Here is a 21,047-nt window from a genome sequence, read left to right as displayed (position 1 = left end):
CAGGCTGCCACTCCGAGGTCTCTGTGGCCTGAGCAGGTGTCCCTGAGGCAGCCTGCCGAGCCGAATCTGTGGGCGGGCCATCCGTGGCCTGCTGCGGTGGTGAGGGCCGAGGTCTCCTGCGAGGGCAGGCCTTGGCCAAATGACCGACCTGCCTGCAAATGAAGCACTGGTTCGGGAGCCCCGAGAACTCCACTCTCTGATCTATCCACCCCCCCCCCCTATCCTAGGTAGCTGAATGACCTTAGGAAGGGAGGAGATGTCAGATACCAATACTCTGACCGAAGGTAGCCCAGCTGCTCTGGCCACCACTGAAGCTGCTGAGGGGCCCGTCTCAAGAACCGAGCCCACCAATGCTCCGAGCCTGGAGAGGAGCGGAAGATACTCCCGGCGGAGACCAGGGAAACAAACTGTAATATGGAAGAGGCGCTCTCCCTGCTCCGCCGCAGCTGGGTCAAATCCATGCTGCCAAGGCCTGAAGAAAGCCCGAGCACCCCTGATATCCAGAGGACTCATGGAAAGGACCTTGGCAACGCTCTGGGCGGCCTCGAACTCGATCTGATAATGTCCCCGGCCCAAGAGCTGAACATCCAGGATCTTGCCCACATCTGCAAGAAGGCGAGCCTGAAGTAGATCCCTGATCTCCCCTCTGCTGGGGCGAGTGCCGACTATACGGCAGATGGTGGAGTGAGCCTGAAGGCGTTCCACCTCTGCGGTGAGGCTCGCTTCCTCTTCCGGCGAAAGAGAAAGCCTGATGGGGATGACCTCAGGGGCGGGCGAGGGGGCTGCGGAAGAGTCCCTCTGAGGCGAGGCGGGAGGAGTCTCCATCAGAGTCTGAAGCTCAAGCGAAGGCGAGGCGAAAGCGGAAAACCTGCAAGAAGCGGGCTGCACACCAAGAGGCGGAAGGACGGATGACAGAGAGGAAAAAAACAAAAACCCCCAAGGGGTGAAAAGCAGCACGACAAAGGAGGGAGGGGGGGGGCGAAAAACGGAGGAGAGGCCCAGAGGGGGGGGGGCGGCGACAACGCGAGAAGGAGGGGGGCGGGGCGCTGCTGAAGGGAGGCGGGCGAGAAGAGGCGAAGAGGCGGGAGGGCGAACAGGCGGCAGCGGGGAGGGAGGGCGAACAGGCGAAAAGGGGAGGGGGGGCGAACTGGCGAAGAGGGGGGGGAGGCGCAGCAACGAGGAAGGAGGGGGGGCGGCGCAGCAGCGAGGAAGGAGGGGGGGGGCGCAGCGGCGAACAGAGGGGAGCAAGCGGGGGGCGGAAGGAAAAGAAAAAGGCGCGAGGAGGGGGGGGAGCGATGGTGCGCAGAGCAGGGTGGAGGCGGGAGCTTCAGCGAGCGAGCGTTGCAATTCCAACCTGCATACTTTATGTTCCTCACCAGGAACTACAAAACCAATGGGCTGATTTACATATACTTCCTCCTGTAAATCCCCATTTAAGAATGCAGTTTTGATGTCCAATTGATGCACTTTCCATCCTTTATGGACAGCCAATGCAATCACAGATCTTATTGTGGTCATTTTCGAAGTAGGAGCAAAAGTCTCTTCATAATCTATTCCCTTTTTCTGGGAGTAGCCTTTTGCCACAAGTCTTGCTTTGTACCTGTCAATAGTACCATCAGACTTTCTTTTGACTTTGTACACCCACTTTGTTCCAATTACATGCTTGCCTTTAGGCAATTCCACAAGATCCCATGTATTGTTCTTCATGATAGAAGAAATTTCAGCTTGCATAGCTTGCAACCAATGATCATTCTCATGTGCTTCTTCATAAGAAGAAGGCTCTTCTGAATCAAAGAGACCACCCATTGCGAATGCAGACTCCCCACGATGTACATTCAAAGCATGGCTAGAACTAGCCCTTGTTCTACCTGTGAGTGGAGCTGCAAGTTTGCTTTCTTGCAAAGTTTTCAGCAACCATCTTGGCACTGACTTGGCTGTATCTATGGCTGTTTGCTCTTCCCTGACAAGATCTTCCACTTCTTCCATAGAAGGGGGTTGAATGGCTGGCTGTTCCACATGTTCTACATGTGGATTTTCTTGTGTAGGGGCTGGCTGATCTGAATCCCCCCTAATTGCAATGGGTAAAAGTCCATCAAACATTCCTGTAAGCCTGTATCATTGCTTTTCTACAAGCTGTACATGGGCTGTTCTGAATTTTCAGCAAATACCACATCTCTACTAACAAAAATTCTTCGTGTAGTTGGATTATAAAGACGGTATCCTTTGCTCTCATTGTTGTAGCCCACAAAAATGCATTTAATTGCTTTGTCATCTAGCTTTGTTCGGAGTTGTTCTGGCACATGTGCATATGCCGAACACCCAAATGTACGCATATAATCCACTGTTGGCTTTCGGCTATACCAAGCCTCAAATGGTGTTATGGTTTTCAAAGCTTTTGTTGGACACCTGTTCAACACATGAGTTGCACACATTATAGCTTCCATCCAAAATTTGTGAGGCAACTTTTGTGCTTTCACCATGCATCTTGCCATCTCCATGAGAGATCTATTTTTCCTTTCAGCTACACCATTCTGCTGCGGTGTATAAGGCACAGTACATTGGTGTTTGATGCCCTTTTGAAGCATATAATCCTTGAATGCATTTGACATGTATTCTCCACCTCTATCCGAGCGGAGTGTTTGGACTTTACATCCACACATATTTTCAGCCATTGCTACAAAGTGTCGAAAGCATGTAAACACATCTGCTTTCGCTTTCAAAGGGTAAGCCCAAGCAAACCTGGAGTAGTCATCAATGAATGTGACAAAGTAAAGATGTCCCCCTATGGATGGTGTCCGCATTGGACCACATACATCACTATGTATGAGCTGTAATTTACTTTCAGCTCTAGCAGCTCCATCTTTGGGGAATGGTTTTTGTTGCATCTTTCCCAAAATACACCCCTCACATACATGTCTTGGTGGAGACTCAAGAGGCGGCATATTATCAACCATATGATGCTTCTGCAAAAGCATCAAACTCTGAAAATTTACATGCCCAAAATGAGCATGCCATAGCTCTGCATCATGCATAGCAGGAGTGTGGGCAGCCACTGTATTTGCATCATAAGTGCGCTTGTCATAGCTGTCCAGCTTATACAAGCCTTTGTATCGTGTTCCAGAAGTGACTATTTCATAACCCTTTGATGGGTCTTTTACCAAACACTTCCCATCTTCAAATTCAACCTTTAAACCTTGGTCGTTTATGGCTGAGACGGAGAGCAGATTTTTCTTTATCCCTGGAACATACAATACATTTTTCATACATATATTGGCACCATTGGCTGCAATAAGTATGACATTACCAATTCCCTTTGCTGGATATGTGGTATGATCTGCACATGATACAGTGCAGCCATTTGAAGCATAAACCAAGTGCTGAAATACATCTTTGCATGAAGTGATGTGGCTCGAAGCACCACTATCAAAATACCATGATGCATGCTGTCTGTCAGATGCAATGCAAGACATATCAGTGTCTGAAGCACTTGGTGTGTCACTAGTGCATGTGACCAAAAAAGTGTACTCTTCCTGGATTACATTAGCTGATTGATGTGCTTTGTCATCAGAAGAGTCTGCTACTGCATTGCCTGCTTCTTTCCTTTTCTCTTTTGCAATCCGCTTGATGTAGTGTCCAGGCTTATGGCAGTAGTGACATTTGCCCTTCTTTTTGGGCTTGTTTGCATCCCTTTGTCAGACTTTTCACCACTAGAAGAGGGCTGTCCATGACCAGCCTTTGCTTATCCTTGGCTGTAAATGCCTTTTCTCTACCACGGTTGCTCGATAAGTTTGCTCTTGTTTGCTCTTCCTGCAAGAGAACCCACGAGCTCTTCAAAAGTGACGGGATCACCACCTCCTCTCATTGAGAGGTTGAGAGAGGTGTGAAAGCCCAAGTAGGAAGGCGGTAAAGAATGAAGAGTGTTGGTGACCATCTATTTGTCTGGGATAACCTCATCAATGTTGAGCAATTGTTCCTGCAAATCTTTCACTTTGGTGAGATGATCTGCCATGGAGTCACCCTCATCCATAGAAAGAAGATCCAATTGCCTCTTCAAGTAGGCAACTCTTGCCTCGTTGCGTACCTGATACATTGCTTCCAATGTGTCCCATGCAAGCTTCGATGTCTTGCATGAACGAATGTGCGGAATAATAGTCCTTTTCACTGAAAGGGCTATCAATGACATGGCCTGTGCATCTCTAGACCCATCTCTTCTGCTCGTGTGGGAGCAGGATCTACATCAGGAGCTCTTTGAGCACCTCCCCTTTGAGGCGTGGCTGGCTGTATGGTAAGTGGGCGTGTGTCATCACCACACACGATGCCCCAAAGCCCTTTGGCTACCAACAAATTACGGATCATGAAACTCCAAAGGGAGTAATTAGATCCATCCAGTTTGTCCTCCTAGGTGAGCACACCAAATACATCTATAGCATTCTGTGCCATGTCAACAAAATATATCTGCAGGCAAACCAAGCACCAATGTGCACTGCCAGGCAACCAAATGTCCTGTGCAAATGTATGCCTGCAAACCAAAGCAAGTGTAAACCTGCACCAAATTGCCAATTACACACAATGTGTATACATACCGACAAATCGCAGCTGTAATGCCCAATTACATGCTCCAATCTGAAAATCCCCAATTTTTATGCACTCCAATCGCTTCAATGTGCATCTACTTGGTCAATTTTCACAAAAGCCCCGAATTTCTGCAAGTGGAAGAGGCTCAATTTGCTGATTTTGACCTCAATTTTGAAAACCCCCAAATTTCTGCAAATGAGAGAGGTTCAATTTGCAGATTTTGACCTCAATTTCAAAAACCCCCAAATTGCAGGCAAAGCAACATGCCCAATTTTATCAATTTGTCTTGAAATTGAGAAATCCCCCAAATTGTACCTGCTTCCTTTCAATTTGACTTGCACAGAAGTGTCTGCATATGACCTGCACTGGAATGGCTGCAAAATCTGTATGTACAGAGTAATACCTTCGTGCAAAGGCAGCAGGCTTGGAGCAGACAGTTGAGTAGAGGGAGCCAGCAGAGCAACGATGAGGAAGACACAAAGAATGTCGAGGAGGTCTTCAGGGCGGCTGAGGGCTGTCGGCAGACCAAGCTGGAGCTGGAGCGTACTGAGATGCAGACGGCAGGCAGCGTGGCGCAGGAGGCAGGCCGTGAGCACACGCAGGCGTACGTCAACGGGCCGGTTGAGTGCAGGGTCGACAGTCGGGCGAGTCGTCAGACAGAGGCGGTCGCTTAGAACAAGGCGAGCACGGCGGCCGCAGGTAAGTCGGAATGGACGAGAACCGGTAACGACAAGTGTCGAGGTCGCTGGCGACGAACGAAGGCCACGAGGCAGTCGTGGGGTAGCGCGGGGCGCGAATAGAGGGTGCCTGGAGTCGTCAACGCAGGACGTCCGGAGCAGGAACGACGACCGGTGTCGACTTTTGGCGACGACAGCTATGACAGAGCAGGGGCGCGTCGGACGACGTGGCGGCTAGCCTGCAGGCGTCGACGGAACGCGACGGAGGGGCAACGCTGCGTGGACGGAACACAACATTGAAGTAGCGCCGGAACGTAACGGTGCTGACCGTCGACGGCTCTGGGCAGCCGGCTGGGGGCGCTGACGGAGATACGGCGGCTGTAGATGGCGGTGCCGCCCGCGACCTGGGCGATGGTGGTGGGCTCCCCACTAGTGCCGCCCGATTCCGGTGGCCGGACGGAGGAGCGCCGACGGAAGCAGGCAATCCGACGACAGAAAAACATAGCGTCGACGGAAAAATGCAGGCGACGGACGGAACGCCTGTTTTTGACGGAATTTCTTCCAGCTGCAGATTTGAGAAGCTCACACACAGAAATGAGAGTGAGAGAGAGAGAGAGCCAAAAGTGTGGTATCCACAAAATGCAAGTCAACCCTTGCATATGTGCCACATCCATATAATATAGAAGTACAAAATATTATATGTTAGTGTCCTTTCACACTTGATGTCCAAGGGGAAAAACCACATGGAAAAAAGTGCCCTTGGTTAATCCCTGTTCATACATAGCACTACCATAAGTGAGCATATGCCTACAAGTGAGCATATGCCTACAAAGTCAGTGCCAAGATGGTTGCTGAAAACTTTGCAAGAAAGCAAACTTGCAGCTCCACTCACAGGTAGAACAAGGGCTAGTTCCAGCCATGCTTTGAATCATAGTCACTGGGGACGGAGGGGACGGAGCCTTGGAACGCCGGGATCGCGAAACGGGACGGGGACGGACGGACGTCCCCCGACGGACGTTTCTCACAGGGGACGGCGACGGGGACGGCACAGGGACGGGGACGGCACTGTGCGGGGACGGCAGAGAGCCGTTGCGCCTGCCGTTGTTGCGTTTTTGGCCGTTGCGCCTGCCTTGGCTCTTCTAGCCGTTTATGGCTGTTGGGCCTTGGCTCTTTGAGGCTTGGCCCTCTCTCTCTCTCTCTTGCCCTTGAGGCTTTTCTCTCTCTCTCTTGCCTATCTATATAAGAACAAGCCTCTTGCTATTTTTCTTGAATGAATTTGTGCCTGCCCGTTTCTAGCCGTTTATGGCTGTTACTTCTTGTTGCTATTTTTCTTGAATGAATTTGTGCGCTCAGCGCACAAAATAATAGGATGTTTTGCTGCCGACCATTGAAAAAATCATCACGATTTTGAGTTCGTTGCGCCTGCCTGCCGGCCCCCCTTGGATCCCCCCGGCGGCAGAAATTTAGAGAGAGTAGTGTAAGAACATGCTATCTATATGGTGCTGTCTCAAACACATTGCATAGTCTCTCTAGCCTCTAGTCTTCAGCACTTCTTTGTCATTGACTCATTTGAGTCCGTCCATGTATTTTGCCTCCTTAAGGCTTAGTCCTGACTCCCGAGTCCTGACTCTTGAGTCATGACTCATTTTGTATCTACTTAATTATTAATATGACTCAAAAGCTTACCATTTTAGTGTAAATTTGTGCTCATTTTGATGTACTTCCAAAGTAGAATAAGTGTAGAGTAGAAAAAAAAAGTATTTTTTGAGTGCCGTTCCCTCCCCCGTCCCCGTTCCCTACTTATGGCCGTCCCCCGTCCCGTCCCCATTCCCGTCCCCCGTCCCGTCCCCATTCCCGTCCCTTGTGACTATGCTTTGAATGTACATCGTGGGGAGTCTGCATTTGCAATGGGTGGTCTCTTTGATTCAGAAGAGCCTTCTTATGAAGAAGCACATGAGAATGAGCATTGGTTGCAAGCTATGCAAGCTGAAATTTCTTCTATCGGCACTATGCCCACCCTTGTAGTGTGTACAGGCCCATAAGTTTTATAGTACATAGTACACTTAGTACTTTTAATGTACTAAGTGCACTATGTGTACTAGAGCAAATATACATGTGTGATAGGGGAGTCACACACTCATACTATGAGTTGACTTATCCCCACATGTCTCTCTCTCTCTCTCTCTCCCTTCTTCTCTGTGTGTGTCTCCCACAGGAAAATTGAATTTGAATAAAGAAATACCGAAAGCGGCGCCAAGCTTTGGGACCAACAGGTGTCGTTTTTTCTTTTTGTTTTGGAGCATTCTAGCTCTTGTTCATTTGTTATTTGTCTAGAGTACATTTGGAAAGGTGACTGCTAGTCTACCGCACTTTGGTTTCTACCAGAGACCGGTTTCATCAGGAAAAACATCCTTAAATTTCTCTAATAAATTCATTAAAGTATCTATGTACTTTTTCTTTAATGTCTCTTTCACCTTGGATTTTTTCTTGCTTGGATCGCATGCATGCCAAACAGGGTTTTCAAACAGTGGGTCTCGTCCAAGGCTATTTTGTTTTCCTTGTTTGTCTATGCAAACATCATCTACAGTTTCATCTACAGAAACAGAATTTAAAAGAGGGTAACAAGCATATACCTCTGCTATCTGGCCTCTGCGGACCGCACCATGGAGAAAATAAGTGGTGTGGCGGGGACAGTACGGTCACCCTGCAGGGTAATGACTCTACCTCCATGCTCAAAACATAGCGTATTATGTAGGTAACTCGGAGCTAGACTAGGGCCCAAGCCATACAGCCACTCCCTGCCTAGATATACGTCTGCTTTGGCTAAGTGCATGACCTGAAAGTCAAGCGGAGCCTCGTAGTCCTGCATAGATAATGGGACCCCCAATACTACGGTATTCCATACCGTTTTGTCATACCCATTGGCTAGGCCAACAGTATACTCATGATCGCTCTGGATCTCAGTCAACCCCAACTTTTTGACTAACGAGTAGTTCAAGAAGTTGTGGCCAGCTCCATCATCGATAAAAACTGTGACTCTACGGCCACCTATGGTGCCATACATGCGCACCATGTCATGCGGACCTACAGTAGGCTGCCACATCGTTGGTGTCACCGAACAAGCGTGATGCTCATCACAATGACACACTGTCACCTCTCTGAACTCTGCAGAACTGAGAGGGAGTCTCTGCACTGTATGCAACCCTGCAACTCATTAAAAAAAATTTATTGCCCGCAGGAACCTGTGCCTGAACCACCCTGGATTATCCCTCCATTGCCAGGATTATCCCTCCACTGCCGGGAGAGAGGTGTTCTTTGGATTTAAAAAAATAAAAAAAATAAAAATTCGTTTTTTAGCCTGACACGCGGTCCCCCCCACTGTAGGGAAAGACAGACCCTTCACCCTCCGATAAGGTGCATCCGGCCGGGCTGTTGCAGCGCTGGCCTGGCCTGGTTGGCCGCCTGTGGGCTGGCCGCCGGCGTTGGCCCGGCTGGCCGCTCGCTGGGCTGGCCACAAGCCTTACAAGGTTCCCTCCACACAATCGGCAGCACCAGACAGCCGCCCTTACAAGGTTCCCTCCACACAGTCGACCTCTTTTCCCACAGACAAGCTCCAAAGCAAAAAAAAAAAAAAAAACCAAAAAAAAACACACAGAAATTGCTTACCTGCAATGGAGAGCTTGGGTGTGTGCAAGGAAGAGAGAGAGAGAGAGAGAGAAAATAGAGGAAACCTTCCTTCCAGCTATGGCCAACCTCTTCTTCTCCACGACTTCTTGCTGTAGGACCTTTGGGATAAGGTTATCCCCCCAAATTTGATTGAGAGCCAATCATTAAACGGCTGGGCCCGCTTCGCACGCCACTCGCGATCCCGACACCAAGCTCTGATACCAATGTTAGATCACCGTAGCACCACTACGGGTGCTTATTACGGGTGCTACCACACAGGAGGGGACGGCCTCTGGCTCACCACCCAGCCACAGAGGAAGAATGAGGATTGCCCCTCATCCCCCAGGCTATATAGTGTGTGGCCTACCATCCACACTAGCCTAGCCGCCCATGACTCCGCATGGGCGTCCTCTCCCACTGAGCCCCGGACGGCCACGTCCTCGACGCTCCAGCCGAGGCGTTGACGCTAAAGCCCCGTCTGGCCATCCGGTCTGCCGTCGGTCTCACAGGCATTACAGCCTACATGACATGCGTGCTCTCAATGTCATCATTCACATCGATCACTGACCTCTGAGATGCTGGAATAGCTGCGAGAGATGTCTCAGGCTGATCCCATGCAAGCACTCTATCAATAGAAATGCCCAACATTTCGGCCTTGAGGCTGTCATAAACATTCTTCGGCACTTTTGTACAAGGGCCAATGCCAAAGCTCTTTGTTCGGGAAAAATGAGCCTTCAATCTCTGAGCAACTCCATAGTGCTTCTCGGAACAAAACTTGCAAGTCCATTTCATTGTGCCCCTCCCACCATATCTTGCATTCACAGCATCGAAGGTCATGTTGTCCCACAAAGGAGAGCTCTTCCTTGGCATGATGAGATTTGAGAGATAGAATAGGTTGCAGGCAAGAACAAGAAGAGAGTGACGTCTTCAAAAGATCCAACATGTCACAGTGGTTGGCGTCATTGAGAAGCCTGCGTACCTTCACCAACATGTCACATGCCATGAGGATTGCTATTGGCCAGATGAGGGTATCTTCACTTCAAAAGACCCAACATGTCACAATGGTTGGCGTCATTGAGAAGCCTGCATACCTTCACCAACATGTCACATGCCATGAGGATTGCTATTGGCCAGATGAGGGTATCTTCACATCGACTCACGATAGAGATGGGGCAGGCTGAGGGCATACCATGGGAGACTTGAATGTGCAGGCTATGCTCTACTAGAGAGAGAGAAAGAAAGAAAGTTATATTAAACGTCTCCAAAAGACCTAATGGGTCTATGAGACCAAAAGGGATACAATAGTGTCCAAAACAAAGATTAGAGCTGTGAGCTGGGAATGTCAAATCCGAGACACATGATACAAAATGGGATCATCGTCATCATACAGCCTGTGGAGCTAACCCCCCGGTAGGAGGAGGGGGCCATCAAGGATATCAAGTATGGGGTAGCCTACAGAAGGCTATACAGATCCTCTGGGCATGAGAGAGTCAGAGGAATATTACTTGCTCAGATACGTAGTAAATAATGAGATAGAAGGAGGTTTCAGTGCCTCCTGAGAAACGAATTTGGCCCTCTTGCCCGGGTGATGCACTGCAATGATCAGAGATGCTTGAGGATGTAGTTATTAGAGATGCATAGACATTGACACTGTTGAGACCATATATGCAGAGGAGAGGACAGCACGATTCCACTCATGCCTCCATCACAGATTTCATCAATCTTGAGCAGCAGATAGAGCCAGTAGTACCCACCCAGGCACTAGTGAGCTACACAGAATATGGACACACTCAGCAGACTGGTTCCTGTGATAGATCCCCAGAGGTTTTGTCTACCCATCCAGTGGAGTCATCAGGGTTCGGGTAGCCTCCAGACACCCTCACCCTTCAAGATTCGTGCCTTCCACCAGTCAGCTCCAGATTGGAGACATCCTCCTTTGCCATAAGGAGGCACCGCCACGGGAAGTGAAAACCCCAGCGCTCCTCCGCCGTGGACATTTGAGCTCTCCCTATCTACTATTACATTGTACACAGAGGGACCTACGTAGTATATAGGCCCTATCTTTTTCTTTTTTTGTGCTCTGACATCCAATCGACACATGGATCATATCAATATGTAACATCGTTTTGGTCTCATAGACCGCTCAGGAGAGAGATTGCAGAGACATTTGGAAGACCTACAGGCCTAATGTGAGCAGCGGGACTTGATAGCAAACCTGGGCAAGACCAAGGTCATGATTTTTTACACCTCCCATCATGTGCTGTCCAGGCATCATTGCACATATGCAGGAGATATCACCGTTGAGAATACCTCATCCTATGTGTACAGTGTACCAGGGAGTTACCTTCTGTTGCCCAATTTTCACTGTGTATCCATGGCCCAAGCCAGGTTGACGGAAGGATATGCTGCATTGAACCCCTTGAGAAACGGTGCTTCTAGCCACACTTCCAGGAACCCAACACAAAGGGATGGCTTTTTGACTCCCTAGTGACTCCAGGAGTGATGTACAAGGCTCTTTTTAGAGGGCTGGAGTGGAGGACTAGAACAAAAGGATGAAAGGCTCCAAATTATGATGTTCTCCCGCAAGATTCAAAGTAAACACTCTGTACCACACTCCATCATATTAGCAGAGTTTAAGCAGCACCCATAATAGTGAACATCCTCTTCCAGACAATGACACTCGTACACTGCATCTACACCCTGGACAGACGCAGAAACTGCCTCATCCATTACTATTTCCTCCACCTATACACCCGCACCACATGGTTTGCACCTTTGGAGCTACCCTCAAAGATGCAGTTCTATTGGGACACTTTCTTGTGGGACACTTCATTCAGACACCTGGAATCTGGATACTTGCAAAGCCACATGTCCCATGCCACGCGGATTGCAATTTGGCGTATCCAAGTCTCATCTCATCACCTTAGAGTGGAGACAGGGCATGTAGGGATTGGGCATGTGAACATCACCTGAGAAGGGGTAACAACCTGGGCATGGGGCAAGCCGACAAGTAGACCAGAAATAGGAGGAGGAGGGGCGGTCCTCATATGACTTGACAAGCAACAGTAGTGAAAATCTACTCATGTGACAGGTCTTTATAACATCCTCATCTAAGTAACCAAACAAGGTTAAAAACATGCCCTAAAAGAAGTTAACTAAAGAATATCACCACATGTACACACCTAATCATGTCTATTTAAATAATACCCAGATGGGATTGAAAATATTTAAGAGAAATGTACCTTGCCAAACGCAGCTTTATGGAAAAAATCTTGTGATTCTCCCATAATGAAAAACATTCCACAAATGATGCCCATAGGAATCACCGACTCCCACCACATTTTGCCTTGCTACTAGTAGCACCTCTGAAAGAGAGAGAAGTTGATTTTGAGGAAACATGAAAAGGTTTACTTCATATCTAAAGTTCACATCAAAATTTAAGATACATATATGAATTTGAAAAGACACATGCCCTGCATCAAGCAACTAAAATACTAAAACCACCTTGTCTCTTTGAAAATGTGTGTGTGTGTGTGTGTGTGTGTGTGTGTGTGAGAGAGAGAGAGAGAGAGAGAAAGAGAGAGAGAGAGAGAGGAAGGATGCAATCTAGTGTAACACCAAATCGCTGCAAATTGGACGATTGTTACAAACTTCTGACATCATACTGTTGATTACCTCTATCCTTGTGGTGCCAGTACCTCCACAGTACAGATTAAGAAGGGTAAGGGTCATGTCATGTGGCATTGTCCAGATGGGTATGTGCAATAGCAAAGGTATCAAAGGCTGGGATACAGGAGCATTGAGTGCCGGCTCATCACGACGGATGGAAGGGTGATCTTGCCCATTCAACTCCCCACCGGCCACGGTTGTAGAAGCATGTGACTCATAAGAACCATGTGCAAATGATTCAGACACAACATGCTGATAATCTTCTTGTCATTTTCACAACATACACAGAGTGGAATTTTCCATGAGGAAAAAAAATGACCCAAAAGAATAATTCATCGCAAAGTGAGAAGATTAGGGTTTGGCAGCTGTGTTCTGATTTCTTAGAAGCAACGCGACACGAAAGAACTAAATTCAAATGCGCAGAGACAGGCATAGATGTACCTCGGAAGATGATGGCTTGTCTCTCCAAAGCTCGATCCGTTTGTAGCCTAATCGCTTGAATATGTAAATCGCTTGAATATACATCGAGTAATTAAGCTAACCTTGTTTCTTTTTTCTTTTTTTTGACCAATAATATTTATTTATATTAACTATTCAAAATCAGACATACATCACCCCTAAAGACTCAACTATCTACTCCTTTTTAACCTCATTCAAGATTTTACAAAGAAATTCTCATCTTTTATCCTCACACAAGAAACTAGACTGATTCCACGAGATCTGATACCCCAGTAATAATAAGCAAGCCTCCATCATGGCCTCAGTAGTGTAGCCCTGGGGAGACTGTTTTTCTAGCATACTCCCATGCTTTGACCACACCTTGACAGTAGGTCTAGTGCTAACCGGGTTCTCAATAAAGGCCACAAAGGTATGATCTATCTGTTTTTCCTTGCGGTACCATCTCTGAGTTCTAGGACCAAATTTTGGACGAACACCTCACCTATGGAGCCAACAAATCAACAGTAGGGAGAGAATCCTAGTATACATGAAGCTCAGCCAAAATCAGGGAAATAATCAAGGCATATTCTTCTGTAAATTCTAAATTAACAAATCCAGCTCCAAAGATCTAATTTTATTTACATTACATATAGACCAGCACATGCATATACATTTATACATCAGCTCAGTGTCCTGCAATCCTGTACATATAGCCGTGAAAAAAGCTAGGCATTCCCAAAACACATGCTTGCCACTTTCTATTGAAGACCTGCATCTAGGGCAAATGCCACTAGCCATGTTTCTTTTTTGCATCTTATAACCAATAGGTAATTCCCATATGCTAACCTTCCACAAAAAAACTTGAAATTTCCTAGGGACCTGACAGCTCCAGATCAAGTGCCATCTCTTTTTCCAACTAGAGGCACTCCACTTTACATTCCATATTTTGTTGCAATACATAACATTGGCATCCCCTTTTCTCATTAAGTATCCCTAGTTTTTCCCTCCTTTAATTTGACACCATTAATGCAAGACTAGTCCTTAATCCAAATTGAAGTATCAGTGGCAATGGAGCATAATTCACTATGCAACATCTCCATCACCTGAGTCATCAAGTCTCTCTCTCTTCTAGTTAACTGAAACTCCTCAGATAAGAGGTTCACCTCTTTCCACCTAGCCACATCCTTGTCCCAACAATCAGCCAGATATCTAATACCTTTGTTATTAAGAATCTTGGCCACTTCAGTATCAAGTGCAGCTAGGGGGGGTTAAACTTATGAGTCCACCATAACCCTAAGGATAGCATGGAGTTCCCAGTTACCCTCCCCCCACCATCCCAAGCCATGAAGCCCAAATTATCTTTCCAAAGCATTTTGCAAAAATCTGAACATGTGACTTTCAAAGGAGCATGTGAAATTAATTTGTCTTTCCAGTTTAAGCTCCCCCATCTGCCCTTGGCCAACACATCAGCCATTTCCACCAACTCCCTTATCATTAATGCCCAAGTAGAATTTTGAGATAGCACCCTAGACAGCATCAGAGTCCTTTTTGGCAGCACAATGAGTGGGCAAAGTGAATGATACCAATACCCCCTTTCCTTTTAGGCACTGACACCTTCTCCTAGGCCAACCAAGCGGGAATTCTTTTTTTACCAATGCCATTTCTCCATAGAAAGTCTCTGGTAGGTCCTATGATTTCCTTCCAATGACGCGTCCCAAATTTTAATACAGGACTTAGAAACATGATATAAGCATTCAACACTGAGTTGCAAATATCGATTCTATTATGGAAGGGAACTTTCAAACCTTCCCACTTTTTCAATTTCTCCACAAATCTATTAATGGCCCACATTACCAGCTGTACCCCAAAAGAAACCCCAAGCAGTCTAACAATATGACCCTTTTGCACCACCTCACATCCCCACCTCTAAAGATCAAAGTCATTTTCCTTAGTCAAGCTTATGATCATAGACTTCAAAATATTTCATTTAGAACCTACTGCATTGGCATACTCCTGTACAAGTTCTAGGGCCCATCTCACATTATTGTTCTCAGCCTTTAAGAATAATAGAGAGTCATCAACAAAACATTGAATTACCAGTTTCTCACTGTGCTTGAGTTTCAAACCTATAATCTTCCCTTCATTGCATGCTAGTTTTAATGACAAAATTAAAGGGTGAGAGGTAATAGCAAAAAGTAGGGGGACTAATGGGCAACCTTGTCTGACTGACCTGTCGATTTCAAATCCCCCTACAACTCTTCCATTAAGAAGCACTTTAGAATATCCACCCAAGGAGAGAGTATAAATGCATGTAGCCATTTTAGCTCCAAATCCCATTTTTCCATCGCCCTAGTAATGAATGGCCACTGTATCCTATCATAAGCTTTCTCTAGGTCCAATTGCATCATAATGCATTTTTGCTGAGTTTTAATGGCCACATCTCTACCGAGTAGAGCAGCAAAGATATTATCATAAATAGACCTGCCTTTGATAAAGCCATGTTGTTTTTTGGAGATAACCTCTTGCAACACAAGAGTGATTCTGAGGGCAATCACCTTAGCTAGAATTTTGTACATCATAGTCAATAAAGTAATAGGCCTTCAATGCCTAAACCTACTACAAGCAGTTTGTTTAGGGATGAGTTTCACAAGTCCTTATTTAAAGACCTTATCCCAAAGACACAAGTCCTTATTTAAAGACCTTATCCCAAAGACACAATTTAAAAGCTTTCTTGTAGATGTCAGCCAACAACACCTCTTTTAATAAAGGCCAGAAGACTATGAAGAACTAAGTTGAGAGACCATCCTAACCAGCAGCTTTCTCCCTTCCCAGAAGACTATGAAGAACTCAGTTGAGAGACCATCCCAACCAGCAGCTTTCTCCCTTCCCAGCTTTAGCAAAGCACACCAGCACTCATCCACCTCAATATCTCTTTCTAACCACTTGGCTTTGTTAGGATCCACCTTTTGACTAAGAAGGCCAAGCAATCTGTTTTCAGCTTTGAAATCTCCTCAAGGAGTAGTCCTCTTTCAGACTCATGGTTGATCCCAAAAACTTAACCCATTTCAGAGCAAGTGATTTGGTGTCATGTACAGGATTACCATCCTTATCCAGGATGTTCCCCACAATATCTCTATCACCTTTATTCTTGGACAGTTTAAAAAACCTATTGTCAAGTTTTTTGTTGTTGCTGAATAGATTCCTTCTAGCCCAATACTCATGTTCTCTATAGCATTTATCCTCCTCAGCTTTGATGTTGGCCTGACACTTAAAATACAACTCAATGTCATCAAAATCCAGTCCTATAGTCTGCCTCTTCAGCAGGCAGATCTTCAAGCAAAGTAGACCATTTTCTTATCTCACCTCTCCTTTCCTCAGCCCTCAGTTTACCCACAGCTCTAATGATTCCTTGCATCTCATTAGCAAACTGCTTCCATGAACCCTCAGCCCCCTTTCTCCTTTTTAATGTATTAATGGCTTCTTCAGTATATTCCACAAAAGGGAGTCTTTTAGGAGTAAATTATTCACTCTCAATTTCCTTGTTGAATGGCTTCTTCAGTATATTCCACAAAAGGGAGTCTTTTAGGAGTAAATTATTCACTCTCAATTTCCTTGTTGGAAAATGAGATAAATCCATATCAGTCCCATCAGAGTGAGACCAGCTCCACTTCAAAGGAAGATGGTGAGACAAGGTAGAGCTACAATCCACTACCAGCCTCAAAGTATGAGGTACCCATGAGGCTTGCTGACTAAAGAAAACTCTATCAATTCTTGATGAGGAGGATAAATATTGGAGGCTAAAATAAGTGTGCCCTAGTTTATCTCTCCAGTCCCCAAGATACTAGCTATCCTTAAGCCCCAAGCCCCTTCTAAGCTCTTCCCATTTCCGTTTTTCCTTCCCTAAAAGAACAATACTGCCACCACATCTATTAACAACTCTCTCTACCATATTAAAATCCCCTAGTATAATGCAAGGAACCTGAACATTTAACCCGGCAATCCACTCCCACATACTCCTCCTAATCTTATGATTATGAGCCCCATACACATTAATAACCCATACTCTTTCACCGTCTACTACAATCTCTACAATCAATATTCTTCCCTCATGATGATTAGCTATAATACTAGGATTGAGATCCCTTTTAACCAAAGTCATGACCCCACTATAACCTGAACTAATACCACCATAGAAAATTTCCCAATCCCTAAAACTATTTATGCTAGAGGTTCTCCCAAAAAGGTTGTGTTCCTGTATAGCCAAAAAAGACATACCCCAAGACTTCACTAATTCCCAAAATATAGCATTTTTCTTCGTCTTTAATGCCTTTCACATTCCACGTGCACCCCTTGAACTCATTAATGTTCATTATGTTAATGCAGTTTTCGGTACCATTTCCACTTCCTCACCATCCCTCTGACTACTTTGAACAAGATCAATCTCCTTTCTCGTTTCATTCAGTACCCTCTCAAAAAACTATTCTACCATCATAGAGTTCTCACCACTCCCATTCTTCCTACTCTCATGACCTCGATTACTTTGGGCCTTCCAAGCCTCAACCTTCCTTTGCCTAACTTTGGCTTTAGTTTTAACTTTATCCCAGCCCCCTTCTTTCTTGTTCTCCTCAGTTTCTAACACATAGAAGCTTTAGTTTGTTCCTGGTGATGAGGTAGGAGGAAAGCAGGGTAACAGCGCGTGCATAACATAGAAGCTAACCTTAGGTTTCATAAGCATCATTATTTGGTCCCAAGAGGATTAGCATGAAACATAAAGCCAATTAGTAGACCCCATGAGATTGAGTTTCTTAAGGGTGCTAATTACAATTAGTTGTGTCGTATTTTTGTGTTTGATCGATTTACATTTCTTGCCAATTCTGTTACGATTTATTTTTGTTTGATCAATTTACATTTCTTGCCAGTTCTCTTGCTATTAATATAGCTTATGTTTCATGCACCTCTGTCACGTAGGCTGTAACGCCTGTGAGTGACCGACGGCGGACTGGATGGCCAAGGACGTGGCCATCCGGGGTTCAGTGGGAGAGGACGCTGCGGAGTCATGGGCGACCACGCTAGTGTGGACGGCAGGCCACACACTATATAGCCTGGGGGATGAGGGGCAATCCTCATTCTTCCTCTATGGCTGGGTGGTGAGCGAGAGGCCATCCCCTCTCGTGGTAACGCCCGTAGTGGCGTTACGGGTATCTAACACTGGTATCAGAGCATCGGTTCGATTGGGTCGTCAAGGTCTGTGCGCATGACCGGGGGACCGGAGCCCACTCAATGGTTTTCAACCATTCAAATCTCATCCTTATCTCCACAATGGAGTGTGTGGAGGGAGGCGGCCAGAATTGAAGGGAAGAATTCTCTCTCTCTCTCTCTCTCTCTCTCTCTCTCTCTCTCTCTCTCTCTCTCTCTCTCTCTCTCTCTCTCTCTCTCTCTCTCTCTCTCTCTCTCTCTCTCTCTCTCTCTCTCTCTCTCTCGGTAGCACACACCAAAGCGAATCTGCAGCAGCAGTAGCAGGCACTTTTCTCTCGTATCGGAGCATCTCGGAATAGCGATGCTTGTAGAGGCTCGCAGCGCAACACAAATCTACAGTCGACGGGGCAGGCGACCGTAAGGGGGGTGACTATTCTCTCTCCACCACTGCTCATTTTATTAGCGTTTTTCTTTTGTAATTTTTGAGTTCTCGCATTGTCTTTTGTGTAAGAATTAAAGATGTCTACTAGGCGTAGTGTGTCCCCACCGCCTTCTACTTCTCTAGGGTTTTCAGGTCTCTTGTCCTCGGTCGCGGGTTTGACCCCGATCGAATTGTCAGGCCGTATACGCCCGATCGTTATTCGGTCCGGAGTGCGCTCGTCGATCACGCGTGATCCGCCAGCGCCCTCCTCGTCTATTGACCCCGCCTTAGGACCCAGCGAGCCCGCAACGTCGCATTAGCAGATGACCCCTTTCTGGCCGATGAGCCAGAGGACATGAACACTGACGTCGCCGAGGGGACCGAGGAGGACCTCTTGGAGTACGACGATGATGATTATGACCTATTGGACCCTGTCGACGTTCTGATCAGAGACGGAGCTCTCTAGTGGACTGTTTAAATATCTTAATGCCAAATTGAACAATATGGGTAAAGTCCAGGTTGATTTAGTCACGATGCTACAGAGCATCTCCACACGGTTAGATGCACTGACAGCCGCCTCGGCTAGTACTCCGACTCCTCGTGGTAACCGAGCTCCTGCGGCACGGGTGAGCATAGCCTTGCCAGTGGTTGCTGGAGTACAGGCCGATGCGCCTACGGGGCCGTCCGTAGCGATAGCTTCGTCGTTATTAAAAGACTTAAAGCCGCCTAGTTTTGGCGGCGAGGAGAAGGAGAGAAACAAGGACTCGGTCAATATGTTTCTAGCAAAGTGGTCACATTTGCACGCGCTGCGACAACAGCCTAGCCGTATACAGCCCGTAGAGGCTAGCCTCTCATTAACCAGCAAAGCATACAAGTGGTGGATGAGTTTGACAACTCGTCTTGCCACTTGGACAGAGTTTGAAACGATGTTTTGAAAAGAATTTTTGCCTGTTAATGAGGCAGAGAGAAGCTGGGAGTTATGGGATAAGTGCTCGATGGAGAACAAATCCCTAACTCAGTACATCTCAGAGTATAGGGAGATAGTACTCAAGCTAAAGGGAATCGATGCATTCCAGACATTGCGAGGCTTTAAGAGAGGCCTCAAAGATGATTACCTTGAGTACGTAGAGCCCTTACAGCCTAAAGACTTAGCAGAGGTAATTAAGTATGAGTAGATATTTGATGACATCAAGCGCCGTAGTGCGCGTGGTGGTTCTAGTAGGGCCAAAGGTAGTGAAAAGAGGAGGTCAGGTCTTAAAAGAAAAGGGTTCCGCAGTGATAAACAAGGGGATAGGATGGACCAGGAAGGACAGGGTGGTCATTGGTCTAAAAAACCGCGACTATCCAAAAAGAAAAGAGACAGCAAAATCCAAAAGAAAGAGTAGTATATTAAAGCGCGAAAGAAAAATCGCTGCTTTAATTGCAATGATGTAGGGCACACGAAGGCTGAGTGTCCAAAGCCTAAAGCCAGCACGAGTGGCAACGAGCCCAAAAAAGATGGTAAATCTTCTAGGCAGTTGCATACAGTGCAGAGACTCTCTCTCAGTTCCGCAGAGTTCAGAGAGGTGACAGTGTGTCATTGTGATGAGCATCACGCTTGTTCAGTGACACCAGCGATGTGGCAGCCTATTGTAGGTCCGCATGACATGGTGCGCATGTATGGCACCATAGGTGGCCATAGAGTCACAGTTTTTATTGATGATGGAGCTAGTCACAACTTCTTGAACTACTCGTTAGTCAAGAAGTTGGGGTTGACTAAGACCCGGAGTGATCATGAGTATACTGTTGGCCTAGCCAACGGATATGACAAAACGGTATGGAATACCGTAGTATTGGGGGTCCCATTATCTATGCGGGACTACGAGGCTCCGCTTGACTTTCAGGTCATGCACTTAGTCAGAGCAGACGTATATCTAGGCAGGGAGTGGCTGTATGGCTTGGGCCCTAGTCTAGCTTGGAATTACTTACATAATACGCTATGTTTTGAGCATGGAGGTAGAGTCATTACCCTGCAGGGCGACCGTACTGTCCTCGCCACACCACTTATTTCCTCCATGGAGCTGTGAACAGCGGTCCGCAAAGACCAGATAGCAAAGGTGTATGCTTGTTACCCTCTTTTGAATTCTTTTTCCGTAGATGAAACTGTAATTGATGTTTGCGTAGACAGACAAGGAAAACAAAATATCCTTGGACGAGACCCACTGTTTAAAAACCCTGTTTGGCGTGCATGTGATTCAAACAAGAAAAAATCCAAGGTGAAAGAGACATTGAAGAAAAAGTACGTAGATACTTTAATGAATTTACTAGAGGAATTTCAGAATGTTTTTCCTGATGATTTACGAGATGGTTTACCACCATCTAGAGAAGTAGACCATGGCATTGAAGTTATGCCAGGATCAAAACCT

At 46.5% G+C, this 21,047-nt stretch overlaps 1 protein-coding gene across 2 annotated transcripts in view; it reads right to left on the bottom strand.

The window, feature by feature from the left end:
* LOC147607019 (NADH dehydrogenase ubiquinone 1 alpha subcomplex subunit) overlaps positions 1-13,132 on the bottom strand; it is a 46,999-nt gene extending 33,867 nt beyond the window's left edge. For both annotated transcript variants that reach the window (XM_086791231.1, XM_086791232.1), the window contains exons 1-2: positions 13,029-13,132; positions 12,161-12,283 (exon numbers count right to left, since the gene is read on the bottom strand). In XM_086791231.1, the coding sequence (XP_086647357.1) occupies positions 12,161-12,259 (99 nt within the window). In that variant the 5' untranslated portion in view covers positions 12,260-12,283; positions 13,029-13,132. The remainder of the gene's footprint in view (positions 1-12,160; positions 12,284-13,028) is intronic.
* Positions 13,133-21,047: the final 7,915 nt, after the last annotated feature.

Source organism: Cibotium barometz, chromosome 56, assembly GCF_041138505.1.
Source record: "Cibotium barometz isolate CiBa-2024 chromosome 56, ASM4113850v1, whole genome shotgun sequence".
Taxonomy (NCBI): Eukaryota; Viridiplantae; Streptophyta; class Polypodiopsida; order Cyatheales; family Cibotiaceae; genus Cibotium; species Cibotium barometz.
The sequence above is the reverse complement of the archived record's forward strand: the minus strand, read 5'-3'. Positions and strand labels throughout refer to the sequence as shown.